The sequence below is a fragment of the Gouania willdenowi genome, chromosome 6 (assembly GCF_900634775.1).
Source record: "Gouania willdenowi chromosome 6, fGouWil2.1, whole genome shotgun sequence".
Classification (NCBI taxonomy): Eukaryota; Metazoa; Chordata; class Actinopteri; order Blenniiformes; family Gobiesocidae; genus Gouania; species Gouania willdenowi.
The window spans coordinates 20,396,856-20,415,619 of NC_041049.1; the positions used below are offsets into that span (position 1 = coordinate 20,396,856).

The window sequence follows — 18,764 nt, forward strand, 5'->3', positions numbered from 1 at the left end:
TTAATGTGGCTGATCTGACTACCTCTTGTCCATGTAACTGCAGATTTTCTTTAGTCATTTCATTCTTTTAAAGGTACGACGTCCCACTGCTTACCATCAATAATGTGTCAGCCAAATAGTGTTTTTTTTATACAGAAACATCATCTTTATTTTACTGGAAACCTGGGTGCGCTGAATCCCGGTATAAACACAATGCATGCTGGGACAAGCTTGAAACGCGAGGAGACTTTGAACAGGACGAGGCAGAAAAACAAAAGGTAACAAAAACACAGCAACACTTTACTGAGAAAATACACCTTTCATTTTATTCAGGTTGACAACAATATGCACGAGGAATGCAACAGTAACAATCGTGAGCGTCTTTGCAACATTTTAGAAGTTCAGGAAAATGACATTATTTTATTTTATTTTAAAAGGTGTCCAATGAGATATCTTCTTCTTCTTGAATTGGAAAACAACTACTTTGGTTTGCTTTGAAATCACACATTAAACTAACTTTCACACGCCATACTTCCTCTGTAAAGCGGAGAGTGAAGACTTGTCCAGCTCGGTTTGGTGAAGGAAGTCAAACAGATCTTTCAGCACTGTGGAGAAACAAAACAATGACATGTGACGGTTACACAACATTTATCAAAACATGAGGAAGGAGAACTCTAGTCAGCACCTTTCTTCTCTGTGGACGACATGAACATAACAGCCATGTCGAAACGTCTCACAGTGGACAAACAGCTGAGGGTCTTCAGTGTGAGGGCTGGATCTTCATTCCTGCACATGAACAAAGATGCTATTGCTTAACACACACACACATAGATAGGATATTAGGTGTCTTATAATTACTGAATTACTATTAGAAGTCAACAAAAACGTATAGGTTGACTGATAAGAGCAGTGTTGTCTGATAAGGTTGGTAATGTCCCCTCACCAAACCACATATTTAGGGTGTTATTATCAGTGACGTGAACACTAGGGTAGGGTAGGCAGGGCGTTGCAAATCGAGACCACCAATGTCAACACCAATGGCAATTTCATATGTTTCTGCTGGCAAGTGTTAATCTCACAAAATCGCACAAACATCATAAAACACCTTTGAACAAACAAAAACAATTATTCAATTGCAGCCTCCATACTCTCCCAACAAGATATATCTCATGACGCGGCAGTGCATTCGTTGTTTGTGTTGGAAACACAGAAACATGGAGAAAATGACACCTTCCTTTTGTACCATTCACTGAAAAATACAAACAATATTCTGACCTTTCCTTTGCTGAAGGTCTGGTAGCTCAGGTGTTGGTCTCCCATCTTTTAAAAGTTGTAATTTTCCCTCAAAAAAAAGTTTCTTTATCGTCTCTAGCGCTGTCATCCTGCCTGTAGTGGCATAAACCCGCCCACTAGCTAGAGAACGTACAGCGGCCACGCTGTATCAATTCACTAATGCACTGTGAACGTAAGTATAGCGTTTAGCATAGCACGGTTACGTCCAAAGGCAGCATAGAGAGCTTAATTTTTACGAAAAATGGTTTTCATCTTGGGGAATTGACTGCGCATACACAAACACAAAAAAACACTATGAGGCCAGAGCAGCAATGTGCTTTTGGAAGAGGGTGTGGCCTCCTCCTGCCGTACCAGGAAATAGTGGCGTTTAGTCATTTGGGCTATGAAAAGCACAAAATGCTGACACTTTCAAACATATAGGTACTGTAGGCTATCGGAAATTGAAAAATAATCTATTATATTATAATTAAAACAAGTTAATCAAACAATCAATTCACCCTTGGGAAGGCTCTGCCTACACCAACGACACGTCACTGGTTATGATCAATAACAGTTTTTCATCAATCTCAATGACTTCTTAGCTACAAAATGTAATTAATGACAAAGTGTTCCACGTCACATCTACAAAGGCATCTATCAGATGCAGGACAGTCAAATGTTTTTTTTTCCCCACCAAAACATGTCTTTCCATTTTATTCCCGCACTGGTTTCACGACAGGTTGGAAAAACACTGGGGTCAATCCCAAACTGATTCAACAAATTTAAGAGTATGAAATTGTCCAAAATAGCCTAATGTGCTAAGGTTTTAGGCAGGGCTCAAGACTGCAACCAAAATGGTCGCATAAGTTTTTATTCAGCGTGTGAGTAAGACTTTAATCTGGCCGCATTGGTGTGAGTGCATGTGTTTTACAGTGCAGGCACTGTAGTAGACATTGGGGTTGATAGTTACCCTCTTTCACAGGCTCAGTGTACGTGCAGCGCGTCACACAGCAAAGACGGACAGAACCTCACAGCAACAAACATTGTGTCATTTCCACAAATGAAGCGTTCTATTGCTGGCTATTTATTTTAAACAGCCAGCTATTTTAATATTTATCAGAGTGACTTACTGTTCAATAAAGGACATTTCTCTCTTTTTTAGTGGGTTGGTGCACACAGCAGGGTATATGTGCACCTCTCCTCCGCTATGTACGTGTGAATGGGGATTTTAAGCCTTGGCGGACGACTACGGAACCCAGAAATAGCTCTCTGTGTGCTGCTGTTTGACACTTCATCCATAGTGCTGGTGTCTCGTGCCGTAGCAGCCTGATCTACAGCACCGGGTTCACAGGAGGAGTAGATTAGACTGTTTTCATGGTTACCAAGTGCCGGAGTGACGCTCGCATTAACGGTACTAATGTTTGTCATTACACACACACAGACAGTTTTAATGTGATCAATGTGTAAAAACCACATGATCACATGAGTTCTGATTGGATTTCGTCCAATGTAGTTTATCAGTTGACAAAAATATCAATATCAATATATTTTTGTATCGTTTTCGTTCACATGTATTAGAAAAAAAATAAAATAAAAATCAGTCATCACATCAATATTATCACTTAAATAAATGTTGAATACAACAAAAAAAATGTCAACAAAATGAACCATCTGAAGACACCAAAACATCTTTAACCACCATTCTCAGCAAATAGAAAAACGTGATTGTAATAACCAGGTTTCAACCCATAGAGGGCAGTAGCGCTTACATTTTTCTAACAAAATACACAAAAATATAAATACTTTGACTAAAATGAGTGTAAAGGTTTGTTTGAAAAGACTGATCAGTTCTCCAGTTTGACTTACTTTATGTAAAAGTCATACAGAATCCTCAGAATCTGGTTCAGGGTGTCAGATTCTAGAGAGTTGTGGAAGATCTTAATGTACGACTCAGGTTGGATTCGCTGCAAACAAAAATAAACGTATGAACTCCTCCATCCTACTTTAAACTACTTAGTGTCACAGTGATCTCACAGATGGGCTTTGAATTCACCTTCAGATATCTGTAAACCAGGTCAGGATGGTTTCTGATCCTGCGGAGGTCGGCCTCCAGCTGGAAGCTGTGGGTGGGTGGAGGAGGAAGGTCCGGTTCTGTGGAGGGGGGTGCGGTTTGTGGTTCAAGGGGAGGAACGCTTACTTCCTGCATCTTCTTTTCTCTGCTTGAAGTGAGTCTGGTGAGTAAAAACAGGAGTGACACAGGAAAGAACAAGTTCAACACAGATTCTAATAAATAAAGGTTTGAAAATGTGTGGGAAAAAAAACTAGGAATCACTTTTCTGATGTGCATGTGGGGAAATCTGAAATCTCCTCAATCTTGATCATCTTGGCGCTCGGTGACGTGGACAGTGGAGATGAAGCATCCTCTGCTTTTCTCTGCTCTTCTCGGACAAGAGCTTCGAACCTCTCAGTCTCGTTGTCCACCGTCACCTTCTCACTGACTTCCTGGATGTTGATCCTCCTCAGAGGTTTCTGAAAGGAGACGGAGGAGGCAGCGTGACTCCTACTTTTTCAAGGTAAAATCTTATCACAAATAAAAGTGCATCCCTTTTGCGTTCACACTTCACTCAGATGCTGTAAAGAAGCAGGAAGCAGAAGAAATCCCTGCACATAGACGTGTTATTGGGAACTTACTGTTGATTGTAGATGAACTGGTTTTAATATTGGTTGCACTGTTCGTCTCTTTAAGCCGTCCTCACTCTGAAGAATCCCAGCTGAGCCTCCATCCTACACCAGAACAGGATGGGAAAAAAAAACTATGTTTTATAACAACACCAATGCTTTAAACTTTATCTATAAACCATTTGTTGACCCTTTATCCTAGGGTGACCCTATTTTCATTTCTAAAAAAAGAAAGGACACTTGGGCGTAACGCGGCAGTACTCCGCAATTTATTGGTTCTACCTTGCAACGGCAAAATACAATATAGTAGATAAATACGTTGTTATTGTGGTTAAAAAATGAATTTCTCTCTTCATAACAAAAACTTAAAAACAATTTCAACTCAGTGGTGACTCAAGTTAATCACTTTTATTATACATTATTATAATCTGTCCTTGAAAAATGTCATATAAACATTAAAATGTTTGAATCATTGAAAAAATTATAAAAATCTCCTCCTAGAAACTAAAACCGACAAAAAAACCTGAAGGCTTATAGAACATTAAAATATAAACTAATGAACACCTTTGACCTTAACTTTCTATAGGATACAATTATCTGAATGTCCATGGAGGTTTTATCATCCAGGGGGGTTTTCCTGCTTACATTTTTAAAATTAAACCCACCAGTCTTTCTCTTCTCTCTGCTGCGTGTGTGACGATTTCATCAAAACAAAGCAGAATCTTTGATGATTCCACTAAGTGCAAGTAAAATTACCGTAATGGCTCAATATTGAGGCTGTAAAGAGCAACTCTTTAGTTTTCAGAAACTGCTGGAATTTCTCAGATAGAGGAGTTATTGGCAGAGTTACAGTCTTTTAAAATAAACTGTTCTCCAAGATCCCTTCAGGGTCCCTGGGAAACCCGGACATTTTCATGTATTTATAAAATCTGGCTGGACGAGACGTGAAAAGAGGGCATGTCCGGGTCAATCCAGACGTATGGTCCCCCTACTTCACCATAAAGCAAACAGAGCAGCCAACACTGGATATCTACTTAACACATATTAAACTGATATTATTTTCAGATGGAAACATATTGATCCGAGTGGTTCAATAATATTGAATACATTTAATACTTTGTCTTGAATTGGTGTACTTGCCGTCACACATTTTCAACTTTATTGAACTATTAGGGAACAAGTAACATCACAATAAATAAATAAAAATCACAAACTAAATTAAAATAATTACCTGCATAAAAAACAAATGTAAAAGTGCAGTAGTTAAAAATACATGAAATAACCAAATATTGTTTGAATCTGTGCCAAAACTCTTAAATAACAGACGCCAGGACAGATTGCCTTCATATTTTCCGCTCCATTTCACATGTGGACGTAAATCATTATTTTTGCACTTTAGTTCCACGTCACATTTTTTCCTTGGTCGCATATCTAATGCTGTCTAATAATTTAATGCTTTTTAGTTTCTGCTACAGTTTTAGGCTTCCCATTATTACTTTCTTTGTGTGTAGGCGTTTTGTTTAGTGTTAATGATATTTATTGTCAATGAAGGGGGTCACACCCCACACTTTGAGAAGCACTGGTTTAGATAAAGTGATGAACGCACCTGTTTGCTAGCTGTTTGTGGATCCACACTCACAATCTGCAGTTTGTGGAGTTCATTCAGGGCCTGCTTGTTTCCTGGTTCCAGTTCCAACACCTTCAGAAAGTCTGTGAAACATAAATGAAGGTGAGGCGTGGGAGCAGAACAATCAGACGAAGAGTTTCTTCATCCGTGCTGCACCTTTTTTGGCCTCCTCTACTTTTCCCAGAGCCACCCTGGCTGTGGCCCGGCGAGCCAGAGCTTTAGAATAAGTGCTGTCCAGGGAGACGGCTGTGGTGCAGTCCTCCTCCGCCTCTTTGTATCTGCAGTGGGAGAAGAAACATTGCACAGGCCCGTTCACACTAGTCTGCTAACGGTGTGTGAGTGATGGAGGGGCCTTACCGGCCCAGCTTGAGGTAAGCCATGGCTCTGTTGGCAGGCAGGAGGACATTAGTGCAGTCTGCCTCCATGCCTGAGCTGTAACACTCCACTGCTGCTTCATACTTTCCATCTTTGAAGTAAGCGTTCCCCTGAAAGTCACACACAACCATTACATCATTTAGAACTACAGTCAGGGTTTGGGTCAATTACATTTTTTAATTTCAATTACATCTTCCACTATCCATGTCCAATTACAACATAATTCTGATTACGTTAACCCACATTTTTTTCCCAATTACAATTATTATTTTCCTCCTGAAAGTCAATTACAATTACATTCTCACCTACTAAGGTTCAATTACAATTAATCACAAGCCTTCATTAAATGATCCCATGAAACGTATCCTTCCTCTTGTGTTAGCTTTCTGTTAGCATCTCTTATGATAACGGGTCAGTTTTGACCCATATCTTAAATCAGCTGTAAAATACACTAAAACATTACCTATCCACTAATTTGTTTCTCATCTCTTGGTTTCCTTCCTTGTCAGGCTTCCTGATCAATGAAAATATTGGTTTTATTGTTTTTGGTGTGGGTGTATAAGCCTATTTTCTGTCCGTATATCACCCATTTACTTTTTTGTTAATTACAGTACATATGTGGAAGCCATAGAAATGTAAGGTGGTTCCCTAGTTTAGCATTTAATTAAACTGTAAATGACAGTTTTTATATAAATTCCATGACAATTAGAACGTCTCACTTTACTACTACTACTCTATGCCACCATGATTACAATCCATGTGCAACATGTATGTTTGTATTTGCATGTGTGTATGTATGTATGTACTGTTTATGTATATATGTTTTAAGTTTGTATTTAATTTTTGATTTTCAATTCATTTGTTCAATATTTTCATTTGTCTTTTGATATTGATGTTTGTTTACTTTGTTTATATATTATTTTTCACCACATATCAAAGTTGAATTGTGTATTTTGTTTTCCTCAGTGTTTATTTGTTAGCCTTTACTCTAAAATACATTTTTTTTTTTAATGAATCATCTGAACTCAATTACAATTAAATTATGATTACAACAGCAACAGATTTTTTTCAGTTACAATTACAATTTCGTCATATTTGTAATGAATGATCAGTTACACGATCACAATTATGATTGCGCCCAACCCTGACTACAGTCATTTAAAATAATAAAATAAACCGCCCGACTGACCCTGTCCTTTTGAACGACCGCCTCCTGTTTCCTCTGCTGCTCCACCAGCCTGTTCTCCTCATCACAATCCACAGGAGGAGCCTCATCTACAGGCTTGGGTTGATCTGGGTTTGGTAGACCCTGATGACCCAGGACCTGAGTGAGCCCCAAGACAAGTTAGTCATCAAAGTGAGACAGATACATACTGTATGTGTGTGATATGTAGAACACTGAGCATCCTCACTGCTTTAAGGTTCATCACTTCTTTCTGAGCTTCTGTGTTCTCAGGGTCCAGCTGGAGAACCATCTCATAGTCTGTTCAGAGGGAGACATAGAGCATCATCATGTATGATTCTTCCAGTTTAAACACACCGTCTTGTTCTTCAGGCTTCTTCTCACCTTCCAGTGCTTCCTCGTACTTCTTTAGAGCAAACCGAGCTGCTGCTCTTCGAGCGAACGCTTTGAGGTAGTTTCCGTCGAGTGCGATGGCCAGATTACAGTCGGACTCAGCGACGGCAAACCTGGTGAGAGGCAGAATGTTTTTACCCACACAGGAACACATTCAGCCTGGTGCTCCAAAGAAGAATAGGTTTTTAAATACGATTAAAGATAACATTTATTAAGGGTGGGGAAAATGAAAAGATTTTATGATTTAATGTGACTTTTTGGGTGCCGATTTTAAAAACTGATTCTCTTTCTGTGAATTTTTGAATGAAAGCCTACAGGCTGCATCGTCACCAGGAAGTCACCGTTTTCATGCTGCATTCAATACGACTCAAAACTATTGTTGACCGGGGATCACCACCAGAGAAGTGTTCGATAAAGCGGATTATGTTCAAACTGAGTATGTTCAGGCTCAAATTAGGGAAACTCTGAGTATCCCATTCCTAAACGCGAGGTATGTTCTTCTCTGAGTATGTTACCATGGCAACATTGATATAAAGGGCAAACTCGGTTTTTTAAAATTAAAAAAAATAATAAAATAAAATAAAATTAACTATTAATAAATGGCCCGTCCAGTTTTTTGTGTGTGTGTTAGTAGTGGTAACAGATTATATATTCTGTATGTCACTTTGGATAATAGTATCTGATGAATTCACAATTGACAGTAAGAAGAAATAAATAATTGATAGTAATTCTAATAATTTAAAAATACTGTACAGCACTGTGGTCAGCTGAAGTTGTTTTTAAAATGTGCACATTTTTACACAATTTGTATTCTAAATGTTGTTATTGTTCTCTACACCTCTGTTAATAAAGGTCTCTGTGTGACATTTAGCATGTGGCTTTAACTGACTTACCTCATTTTAAGCGTTTGCATCTGAAAAACACTAACAGGTACGCTATACTATAATAGTTTGGGGGAAACCCCAATTGCGTCACAGAGAAAACATCAATCTTGAGTATTCTGAGCATTCTGGTTCAATCGTATTCATCAAAATATCATCTCAAGGCAAAGGCAAATTATTGAAATATATATCTTATATTGTGATATAGCTTGAAATTATTGAAATATTTTAAAAAGGCCACATCGAGTCTTACTTTTTGAGTCTGAGGAAGGCTGTGGCTCTGTTTGTTGGCAGCACAGGATTATAAGGATCAGCCCCCATTCCTCTGGTGTAGCATTCAATAGCATCGTCATACTTTCCCTCCTTAAATAAGGCATTACCCTGGAAATGTAAACGTAAATCCAATGACCTGAGTGTTGGTATTCACACTGTGTGTCTGCTGCACATCATTTCTCTTTACCTTCTCCTTCTCAGCCACAGCTTTCTCCTGTTCTCCAGCAGCTTCTTCTGAATCAGATTCATTGGACTCTGCAGGACATTCCTCCTTATCCACCTCTGCCAGAGCTTTATCCTAAACACCAGAAGAAGAAAACATTTTTACTAGTAGAGAGAGCTTTAGGAAAACTTCAGATTCTTCCTGAATGTTAATTTGGTACCACATCAAACTTGTCCCACGACCGATAGTCGTATCCTTTTATTCTTGCTGTTTTTTCAGCATCCTCTGCTTCTGTGTTAGCCAAGCCTTTACCGTCCTTCTTTTTCTTCCTCCTCATCTTTGATTTGTAGTTCTTGTTCCGTACAGGCGGGAGAGTTCTCTACACACGCACACACAGAATTATTAATTACTATATTATTATTAATAGGAATTAACCAGTAAAACTGTATCATGTCTAAACATAAATATCAGCATCCATTAAAAAATAATACAATTCAAAAAACATGATAATTCAACTAGAGTTGCAGAAATTCAGTGAATTCTCGAAGTTGGAGACTTTCCTTGGGAATTAACAGGAATTAAAGGGAAATTTCAAAAATTGGACTTCAACTTCAAGCAACAACTCTCCCGTCCTTCACTGTCTGTAGAGCCGCGGCAGCAGCCCCTCCCACTATAGTGCAGACGGTTGCAGCGGAGGGCTGTACTACACTTCCTCAATTTACCGGGGCAAAAATAAAGCAGTTAACTTCTTAAATAAGCCTACATTCTGAGTGAACTCATCCTTTAGTAACTCTGTAAATTGATCATTTAAACCGTAAAAGCGGAGCTATCTATGATAAGTGCTGTAAACATACGGTCGGAAAAGAAAGAAAAGTTATCAGACCTCTCCTGTCACCGCTTCTATACCCACATACGCTGTTCTCTGGTCATCTTGTCAGTGGAGCAATGACCCGATGAAGTGACCAAAAAGCACTACTATGTTCAAGCGACTCATCAGGGGCGATTGAAGTGCCTCCTCAGAAGCAGTTTTAGACTTTTTACTGGCCTCGGCCATGACAAAGAGTTGATCAGGCAGAAAAATAGTAGCAAAAGCCTTAGCTCCATGAGTATATCTGAGCCTATGGTCACGTGACTGCCGTTAAGTTCTCCAGGGCATTCTCCAGGTCACATGACCTAGCCAACGACGGTGCGTCTCCTCCAAACTTACATGGGCGGTATTTCAAGAGGGAAGCCCCGCTCGGGGCATTGATATTGTCAAGCGCTGTATATTAGCCCGAGGAATCCTTTAAAATAACTCATATGGGTCAGTTCTTTAGGTCACAAAGTCTGCAGTGTGGCTTTAAAATGTCTAATTATTTGAAGGCCTTTTGAACAGTTTTGTGCTCCCAACTTGGTGGGAATTATTTATAAGAACCCTTATTTTTCTACCAAACTGGGTGTGGAAAGACGAGACCATCTTGTCTAACAATAGTGAAATTAAAACTGTGCTTTTATAAAAAATGATCATAATTCTCAGATGTACACAAAGCTTTGTAAGAGGCTTTTATAGATACATACATAAAGTGTGTAAAAGCAAATGAATCAATCCAGTGCTTCTGTACTGACGTTAGCAGTAGGTGCAAACCTGAAGCCTCTGATCTTCCCCCATTCTCAGCTGCTCATCCTTCTTCTTGATGTCCTCCTCCCAGCTCTCCAGCTCCCTCATAAAGCTGTGAACATCCTCCGCGTTTTGTCGCAATTGAAGCTGTAGCTCCACAGCTTTGTTTCCTCCGGACATGTCTCGGACTGGAAGCAAACACTTGTTCTTGTATTTCTGAATTTGAATGTGAATTTATTTCGGCAGTCTTCAGAAAAACAAAAACAGAACAAACAACTTTCAATTTTCTAATTCTTCAGCCGAAAGGGTGTAAACTGCTTACACACACCTACTCCATCACAAGACAAAACAAAACAAGGTTCTCTAGATAACACAACACACAATTATTATTATTATTTTTTTAACATATTACTATTTTTACAATATACATTCAATATATATTCTGCACGAGTTTAATAGATACAGTTTATACATGCACATTATACATATATACATATACGTACACACATACTGTGAAAGTACATAATATTAATATTATACTATTTCATCTCGACAACACAAATTTCATTAATTACATTTAGAGTGGCAATAAATACATTAATAATATTCTCTATCACAATATAATCCTTTTATACATATTATTGTCATCCTAGGGTCAAATTGGTGCTCTTCTTTCTTATACTTACTCATGAAATGTGTCTTAAAAAGGTTTTTAAACTGGTTATGTTGGTGCTGTGTTTTTATTTCATTTAGGCAGTTCCATAATTTAACCCCTGCTATTGTTATACTCATTTTCAGTGTTGTTCTATCATATTGTATCTTGAAATGTAGTTGTTCTCTTAAAATATACTCTCCTCTTCTTTCTGAAAATATTTTCTGCAACCATTTTGGAAGTGAACCTTTACTTGCTTTATATCATGGCAGTGACTATCCGTACGTAGCCATGTCTGACGTAGCGCCCCTCATTGGCCAGTTTAGGTCACGTGAGCGCCCCTCATTGGCTAGTACTTCTGTTTGCTATTAACACGTAGATTCCTTTCTACGTTATGGACTACTAAACCTAAAATAGCACAGGGGTTGTCCGCACAGCTACGTACGGATAGCCTACACCTCCGCTATATAATTTGGTCGGTTTTGAGTTGGATGAGTTCTGACATCTGAGTTTTAAATTATGTGTTTTTAAGAATAACCCACTTGTGTGTTCTCTGTATCATGTGTTATGCATCAGTCTGATGCCTCTTTTTTCTATTATGAATAGCGGTTGGATGTTAGTTATGTATGTAAAAGAGTTAAGAACGAAACACAAAATTTACACAGTCACGCATTCACAGCTAGCAGTTAGCAGGCTAGCACCTCCCCGTTTATAAAAGCTGACATTTCTGTTGAAGTTCAAACGCTGTAACCTACCTCTCTTCTGGTTTCCGATTAGTCAAAATGCGTTATACACGCAGTTTTGTGCCTAAACGCTCACAGAAAACGTGTCGCTCAATGGTTTGTGTTTACAATCGCAGCCATGACAGCGTTAGACCAGCAGCCTTTGCGGCTGCGCACGACGTAACAAAGATCGTCTAGAAAAATGAGGCTAACATGACTTGTCACTACCCGATCCTTTCTACACTTACGTCATACGACATACGTCACTTCCTTCACTCGCAATCCTTACGACTGAGCTCATGGGACGTGATATTTGAATTTAAACCAACCATACGACATTTGTTCAATATTGTTATAGTAGATATGTAAATATGTAACTGTTTTTGTGGTGTTTTTAATTTCTAATGTAAAAAAAAAGACAAAAGGGAAAAACCACAGTAAGATGAGTGATTTGTTATAGGGTAACAGCTTCCCCTGGTGGCACAAATACTTCATATACTGATGTGTGTAACTACCAACACACATTGAATAGATTTGTATGTATTATTTGAAAAGTTTTTAAAGCTTTGTTGTTTTCTGAGCACTTGATGAAAAGTCGTACAGTATTTGAATTATGAAATAAATGCTTGGAAAACAGGATTTGGCCAAGTATAAATAAAAGATTAATAAGAAATATTTATCTATGTCCACTGTCTGTAATTTAAAAATGCCAAATGACATGTTTGTCTGATGGATTTGTCTGTTTACCAGCAGCGATGAAGTACTATCTCAATTAAATACTTAGATATAAAGTAATAATACTATACTGAAAAATAAATAAATAAATAAAAAATATATAAATAAATAAATAACTGAAATGATGCACTCAACGAGTCAATTTTTTAACCAAACCAACCAAAATTCTTTCTTTGGTTGATTCTATAAACTGCTAAGGCAATGTTTCTATACGAGAAATAAAATTTTCGCTTTATTTTTTTCCACGTCTTCCATCGTTGCGCATGCGCAATCATAACACGTTGCTGATTGGTTGTTGTTTCGCCGTACTCTTTGCAAATATCACTTCACTGTGTGTTATAGACGATCTTTGTAATGTCATTGCCTTGTTAAAACGGAACATTTGGTTAGAACAAAGCGGGTGTTTTGTTTTTTGTATCCAGATATTTAGAGTAGCTTTATTCTAACCGTATCGTTAATAACATACAGGATGTTATAGTGTGTGCGCTACCTTTGACCTACATCAGTGTCCACGTGATCCGGGTGGACAGTAATGACCTGCTCTGATAATAACTAGTATTAATAGTGTAAAGGTGTCTCATCAGCACCATGGATCAGAGCAAACAGGAGGAGGACTATGGATACGACCTGTTCCCAGAGAGAAGCCAGGGACAGCAGCGTAAATCTACCCTCAAACAGAGCCTGTTCACCTTCAACCACAAGTGTCGGGTCATGCTACAGTTGGCCATGGAGACCAGTGAGTGCTACAAGCTAGCCACGGCTAACCATTAGCATTCAATGTGTGTTTGTAGTGTAGCGTAGAGCAGTGCTGAGCTAACGAAGCTAGCACACCCGAGCTACAGTATGTGAGTCTGTAGCTAACACCTGTCTGTCTGTGTCTGTCTGTCTGTCTGTCTGTCTACTTCAGGTCCGTACGCCAAACTGCTGCTCAGCGCCATGAAGAGCTCCGGATGGTGCGTGACCTTTCAGAATAAAACATTATCCAGCAAGTTCATTACAAACATGCATTTATAGTGTCTTTTATTTCTGTAATTACAATACATTTACAAAGTGGTAATTACAATCATGTCTTTATTATTTCATCTAACTCAACAATGCAACTACCAAAATAATGTTTCATCCAAAATTGGTTGAAAACTAATTAATGTCTGCAAATATGCTATTGTGCATTGCCATGGTAATGTATTTATATATTATATAATGTAAAATTATATAATTTAAAAATACATAAAATAAAACAAAATATTTCACAGAATAAAGTGATTTTAAAAACAGTATGTCGATGTTGAAAGCTAAACCTTTTGCATCTAATTTCGAGGCCTACGCTATGTCCTTTATCAGCTTTAAATGTGCAGCTTAAACCTATCTTTTGTTTCTGCAGTAATATATATAAAGATCGACATTTCGCCTGTGAAGACTGTGATGGGACGGTCAGTGGTGGCTTTGACGCAGCCTCTTCACAGGTAATAACAGTAAGAACATCTCATTAAAGTGAAGCTGACTGAGTTCATCACAGTAACGTTTTGTTTCCAGATTGTGTTATGTCAGAACAACATTCACCAGCAGTCTCACATGAACCGAGTGGTCACGCATGAGCTCATCCATGCCTTTGACCACTGCAGAGCACACGTGGATTGGTTCAATAACTACAGACATCTGGCCTGTTCTGAGGTGAGCTACACTCCTCAACCCTGGATGTTTTTACTTAACAGCATATTTTTTTTTTTAGATAAATTAATGCAGTTTCCTCCTAATTTTTTTATGGTTTTGTTTCCAGTGAAATCTGTAAAAAAAAAACCGAATTTGTAACATTAAAGCAGAACTAAGTAACTTGCGCTTAGCAAAAGGTCCCTTTTGCTTATGTCACTATTGTAAAAACTCTGCACCCCCCGCCCACTACCCCACCCCACCCCACAGCTACATACGTACCTTTGCTCTCCCAAGATGGTAGCAACCAATCACTGAAAAATCCTAATACAACAGTGACACGAAGGGTGCTTTCACACATATAGTCCCATGTGACCATGTGAACAGTATGAGGAAGAGAGACAAGTAAAATAAATGAATGATGTGGGAGTAATATGGAAGGGAATGTGGAAATGTGTGTGATGTGTTTGTGTGCTGACAAAGCAGCTCTGAAATGGATGGATGGATAGATGGATATTTGTGTGTGTGCTGCCTGATGGAGCGCTGGGTTGTGAGTGTGTGTGCATGCATGCCTGTTGCTCCGTTCCTTGGATAAAGGTCTTCTCTGCCTTTTTTTTGCTGGCTCCACCATGATATAAGTTTGAGAAAAGTGAATTTATTGACAACCATGTGCAGCCACGGGGCTGGTGATAATCTAGCATCAGTTTGTATTGGGCTGCTGTAAACCAGTATATCTTGCCACCGGGTCAGAGGCAGGAAAGTTGCTGTTTTCTGGCCAGAGACAGCAGGGGGTGATGAAAGACCCCCCCCCCCCAATCACCTCATAAACACTTGTATTGCCCTCACATGGACTAAGAGAAAGATTTATTAAGGTGAAAAAGTTACATAGTTCTGCTTTAACAGACATTTAGATTTATAAATAAAAAGGAAACATTGAACTGTTTAATATTTTAAACACATTTCAAAGTAAAGGCTCTGATTTTCTGTTCAAAACTTTCCCAATTTTGTTTCATTTTACCCCTTTCCTCCTCAGTTGTTTCTGTTTCCTCATCTATCCCTAATCAGATGTCACTACTGACATTTAAACTTCCCAAACGTGCTTAATATGGTTAATTGAGGTACAGTATTTACTGATATTAATTTCATATTCCTCCACTGTATTTGTACTGAATGCTCGCACTGAAACCAAGCAAAATTTTGGGCGAGATTTGATGTCTGTTTGTTTGCTAACATTGCAACAAGGATTGCTTAATATAATGTGTCAGTACGTGTCTTAAAGCGAATTCCCTTTCAGGAGGTGAACTCAGTCATAATTGACATTTCCATCACATTGCTCAGCCGTTGTCAGTGGGAAAAAATGCATGACTTGGATTTAAAAGTGTTCACATTGGATGCTGATGACTTATAGACTGTTCAGATCACTAATGACTAGTCGGATATACAGTATGCATTGGTTCTTGTGTGACAGTCTCTTGAAATCCGAAAAAAAAATTTGTCCTGAAAATGTGTTGAAATGACTTTTTTCTCAAAACAAAATTGAGATGCATTAAATCTGAAAGTACCTGATTTTTGACAGTTCTGGAATGTCTTTCAGATTAAATTCACAGTGATTAAAAAAAGTCATGTTTTTGTGTGTACGTGGCCTGTTTAAAATCCAGCGTGTGTGTCTGTTTCAGATCCGTGCTGCTAACCTTAGCGGAGACTGTTCCTTTCATAATGAACTCGCCAGATTCAACTTTGGCCTTAAAGAGCATCACCAGGTGTGTATCTCAGACTTAAGCCCTATTCGCATGGAATTGGTTTTACTTAGGGACCACATGTGATTTGTAATAATCATCAGAGAATGTCTGTGATGTTAATCCCGTGCGAATCAGTCATGTCAGTAATTTGTAAACTAAAAATTCCCCCGCAAATTACCGACTACATTTTGCTGAACTCCGAGGTCCTGTAATAATACTAATCCAATGCGAATAGGCATCTCTGTGATTTGGACAGATATGGGCGGGAGGTAAACTCAGACTGTGACACTGGGACGCATGTTTATTTACTTTTGGCAAAGAATGGAGGCTGCATTGGAGTGTTTAGAAAACCTTTTGGGTCCCAGGCCAGCAAAACCTTATCGGCACGTAACCTCCTCCTCCTCCTCCTTCTTCTTCAGGTTACAATCATGACTTATCAGGTGCATATCACCACCTACGGGAGACTGCTATTTACTTTAGCATTTGTATTTTTGTAACCTAAAAGGTAGGGATGTAACGATTAATTGTAAGGCAGTTAAAAATCGATTCATAGGTATCACAATTCACATCGATACTGTGAAAATTGAATCGCAGTACTTTTTTTAAACCAGCAGAGGTCGCTATTTAGAAGTGTTGGCGGCGGGTGGAATCTGCTAATACTTTCTTTCTGGCTGCCTTCTACTTTTAAACATGTTCATAAATGATTCCTTACCCCTTTAGCACCAAAGAATATCTGTAATATTATGTGAATATTTGTAAAAGTCACGTTTTTCTATTAGCTCTGTCTGCTAGCATAGCATCTCTGCACGATCACTGCAAGATATCTGCATGCCAACCAACCACTGGGTTACCAGCGCCCTCTGCTGGTCCAAACAGATATCTGACCTAAATACTGTGAAATTCCTTTTTTTTTAAAGTCCAATTGTTAGGGCACAAAATACATTTTCAGTTTATACATTATGCAGTTTTGCGTTGTTTACTATAGAACCAGAATTTAAATGAATAGGCTTTTTCTTCATTTGTATTATTCCTTTATTTATTTCATTCAAGATTTATTTATAGGTAAATTGCATTGTTTTAAATAGTTTATCAAGGGATTCTTTTGACAATGAAAAATAAAAGGAAAACAGTATAGTTTTTTGTAGTTTTTTTTCCCCCCCAAAAAATAAAGGAATATTTTTCAGTCATCATTTTTCTACAGTCCCATTTTGTAAAATAAATCGTGAGAGAATCGTACCGTGAACCCAGTATCGTGAATCGAATCGCATCGGGAGTTGAGTGAATCGTTACATCCCTACTAAAAGGTATTACTCTACTGTGTCCTAAAACCAAATCAAACCAGAACAAACTAACTATAATGACTGAACAGAGTGTTCTCCAGCCTCTGACTGAGACTGGCCATTCATAACTTCTTGTTGTAACAAATGTCCAACTTCTTCCCAACCCAGATCCATCCGAGATCCCCAGGAATTTCTCAGCCGATTTCACAATTATCTTAATCTTTTCAGTTTTCTTGGCAGCTTGAGCCGAACAGTTTATGACCTCTACCATGAAGAGTACAAAGCTTTTCTTATCCACAATCAATGTGTCCTTTTTTTAATCTGAGAGCAACTTCCACAAGCATTGTCTGTACGATTCTCTCCACCTTTGGGCTTTCTTCACTCTTCCTTGGCACCCTTTTCACTGCTTCAGCATAGTTTAAACCCTCAGTCTGTTTCACTTTTTGTATTTCTACTGCTCTTTTACTCTCTTAGCTCACACACTGTTTCACGTTTTCAGATGTCTGTAAATTTCAGTCAAATCTTAGGCTTAATTTATCCCTTGCGAATGCGCCACATAAAAAGCAGATGTTGGGGGGGTCATTTATTTATTACAAGTGGTCCCTAGGTAAAACTAATGCGAATAAAAAAACATTGTGTTTCTGTGGTCGTTGTGCAGAAGTGCGTCCGAGGTCGAGCCCTGCGCTCCATCCTGGCTGTGAGGAAAATCAGCCGAGAGGAAGCGGAGAAAATAGTGGACGACGTCTTCGACTCGTGCTTTAACGACCATTCGCCGTTCGGACGAATCCCGCACAGCAAGAAGGACGCCAAGTTTGCCTACAGGGATTATATGAACCGAGATCGATATCATGCAAACCTCTGATGTGACATTCTGATCTCCTAAAGGTTCCTGTGGATGTTGGCGAGTCAGAAGGTTTTCCTAGGGAGTGATTTGCACTTGGAAGTGGAAACAAAGTGCCCTCAGTACATTTCACTTTGTACTCTTTTGGACACTAAATCTGTATGGAAAGTATCTTGTCACTGATACTAAAGTGTTGTTCATTTTTAAATTATCAGTTGGTGCTTGGAAAAAAAAAAGAAACATTTCTTTCTGTATTTATGTGTTTATTAATCTTTTTTTTCCTCACTGGCTTTCTTTAGCCTTGCCACATTAATTGTCATGCGTTTATTGTAAATACGTGTGATTGTGCTGAGAGAAAAAGTTTGAATTAAATTTTGATTCTATTTAATCTCGTTTGTTTGTGTTGAGTTTTTGCATAATTCATTTTTAAAGGTGCTGCCTAAGATATTAAAATTCATATGTTTGAATATTCAAATTTTTTGTTAGATATTTTAATAAAGTGAGATGCACCTCCAAGTGACATGTTGAGCTTCTTAAACAGCTTCAGGATCAATGTGATGATTCAGTCATTGGTTATGCTGTGTTTCTCTAAATGTCAGAATGTCTTAGGACTGAATATCAATGGGACGATACACTGAGCTCATCATACGATATGCAATTATGGGCTCACAATATCAATACAGTGTTTTTGGAAAGGGAAAAAAGACCAAATAAAAATTACATTTG

The 18,764-nt window shown here is 38.4% G+C and overlaps 2 protein-coding genes across 5 annotated transcripts; one reads left to right on the forward strand and one right to left on the reverse strand.

The window, feature by feature from the left end:
• Window positions 1-283: 283 nt before the first annotated feature.
• rpap3 (RNA polymerase II associated protein 3) lies at window positions 284-12,007 on the reverse strand. 4 transcript variants are annotated; one of them, XM_028451449.1, is made up of 17 exons: window positions 11,830-12,007; window positions 10,450-10,610; window positions 9,046-9,204; window positions 8,850-8,960; window positions 8,643-8,770; window positions 7,500-7,621; window positions 7,345-7,415; window positions 7,122-7,256; window positions 5,915-6,042; window positions 5,714-5,835; window positions 5,537-5,640; window positions 3,943-4,035; window positions 3,584-3,780; window positions 3,305-3,482; window positions 3,118-3,215; window positions 665-765; window positions 284-584 (listed from the first exon to the last, which is right to left on the reverse strand). In XM_028451449.1, the coding sequence occupies exons 2-17, from the start codon at window positions 10,600-10,602 to the stop codon at window positions 499-501; spliced, it is 1,986 nt and encodes a 661-aa protein (XP_028307250.1). In that variant the 5' UTR covers window positions 10,603-10,610; window positions 11,830-12,007; the 3' UTR covers window positions 284-498. The 4 variants fall into 4 exon arrangements, with proteins under 4 accessions (XP_028307250.1, XP_028307251.1, XP_028307249.1 ...); XM_028451450.1 differs by having other exon boundaries at window positions 10,450-10,638; XM_028451448.1 differs by having other exon boundaries at window positions 10,450-10,669; window positions 11,830-12,006.
• Window positions 12,008-12,849: 842 nt separating this feature from the next.
• On the forward strand, window positions 12,850-18,426 carry atp23 (ATP23 metallopeptidase and ATP synthase assembly factor homolog). The gene is made up of 6 exons (XM_028449893.1): window positions 12,850-13,267; window positions 13,439-13,484; window positions 13,913-13,994; window positions 14,065-14,202; window positions 15,855-15,938; window positions 17,856-18,426. Exons 1-6 carry the CDS (start codon window positions 13,120-13,122, stop codon window positions 18,057-18,059), a joined length of 702 nt encoding a protein of 233 aa, XP_028305694.1. The 5' UTR covers window positions 12,850-13,119; the 3' UTR covers window positions 18,060-18,426.
• Window positions 18,427-18,764: the final 338 nt, after the last annotated feature.

Bases quoted from the DNA above. Each gene is read 5' to 3' on its own strand.
- rpap3 (XM_028451449.1), bottom strand. From the start codon at position 10,602: ATGTCCGGAGGAAACAAAGCTGTGGAGCTACAGCTTCAATTGCGACAA. The intron at 5,836-5,914 runs GTAAGGCCCCTC...CTCCCACTGCAG, and splicing joins GCTTACCTCAAGCTGGGCCG to ATACAAAGAGGCGGAGGAGG. The intron at 3,216-3,304 runs GTGAATTCAAAG...TTTTGTTTGCAG, and splicing joins TGGTTTACAGATATCTGAAG to CGAATCCAACCTGAGTCGTA.
- atp23 (XM_028449893.1), top strand. From the start codon at position 13,120: ATGGATCAGAGCAAACAGGAGGAGGACTATGGATACGACCTGTTCCCA. The intron at 13,995-14,064 runs GTAATAACAGTA...TTTTGTTTCCAG, and splicing joins TTGACGCAGCCTCTTCACAG to ATTGTGTTATGTCAGAACAA. The intron at 15,939-17,855 runs GTGTGTATCTCA...GTCGTTGTGCAG, and splicing joins GCCTTAAAGAGCATCACCAG to AAGTGCGTCCGAGGTCGAGC.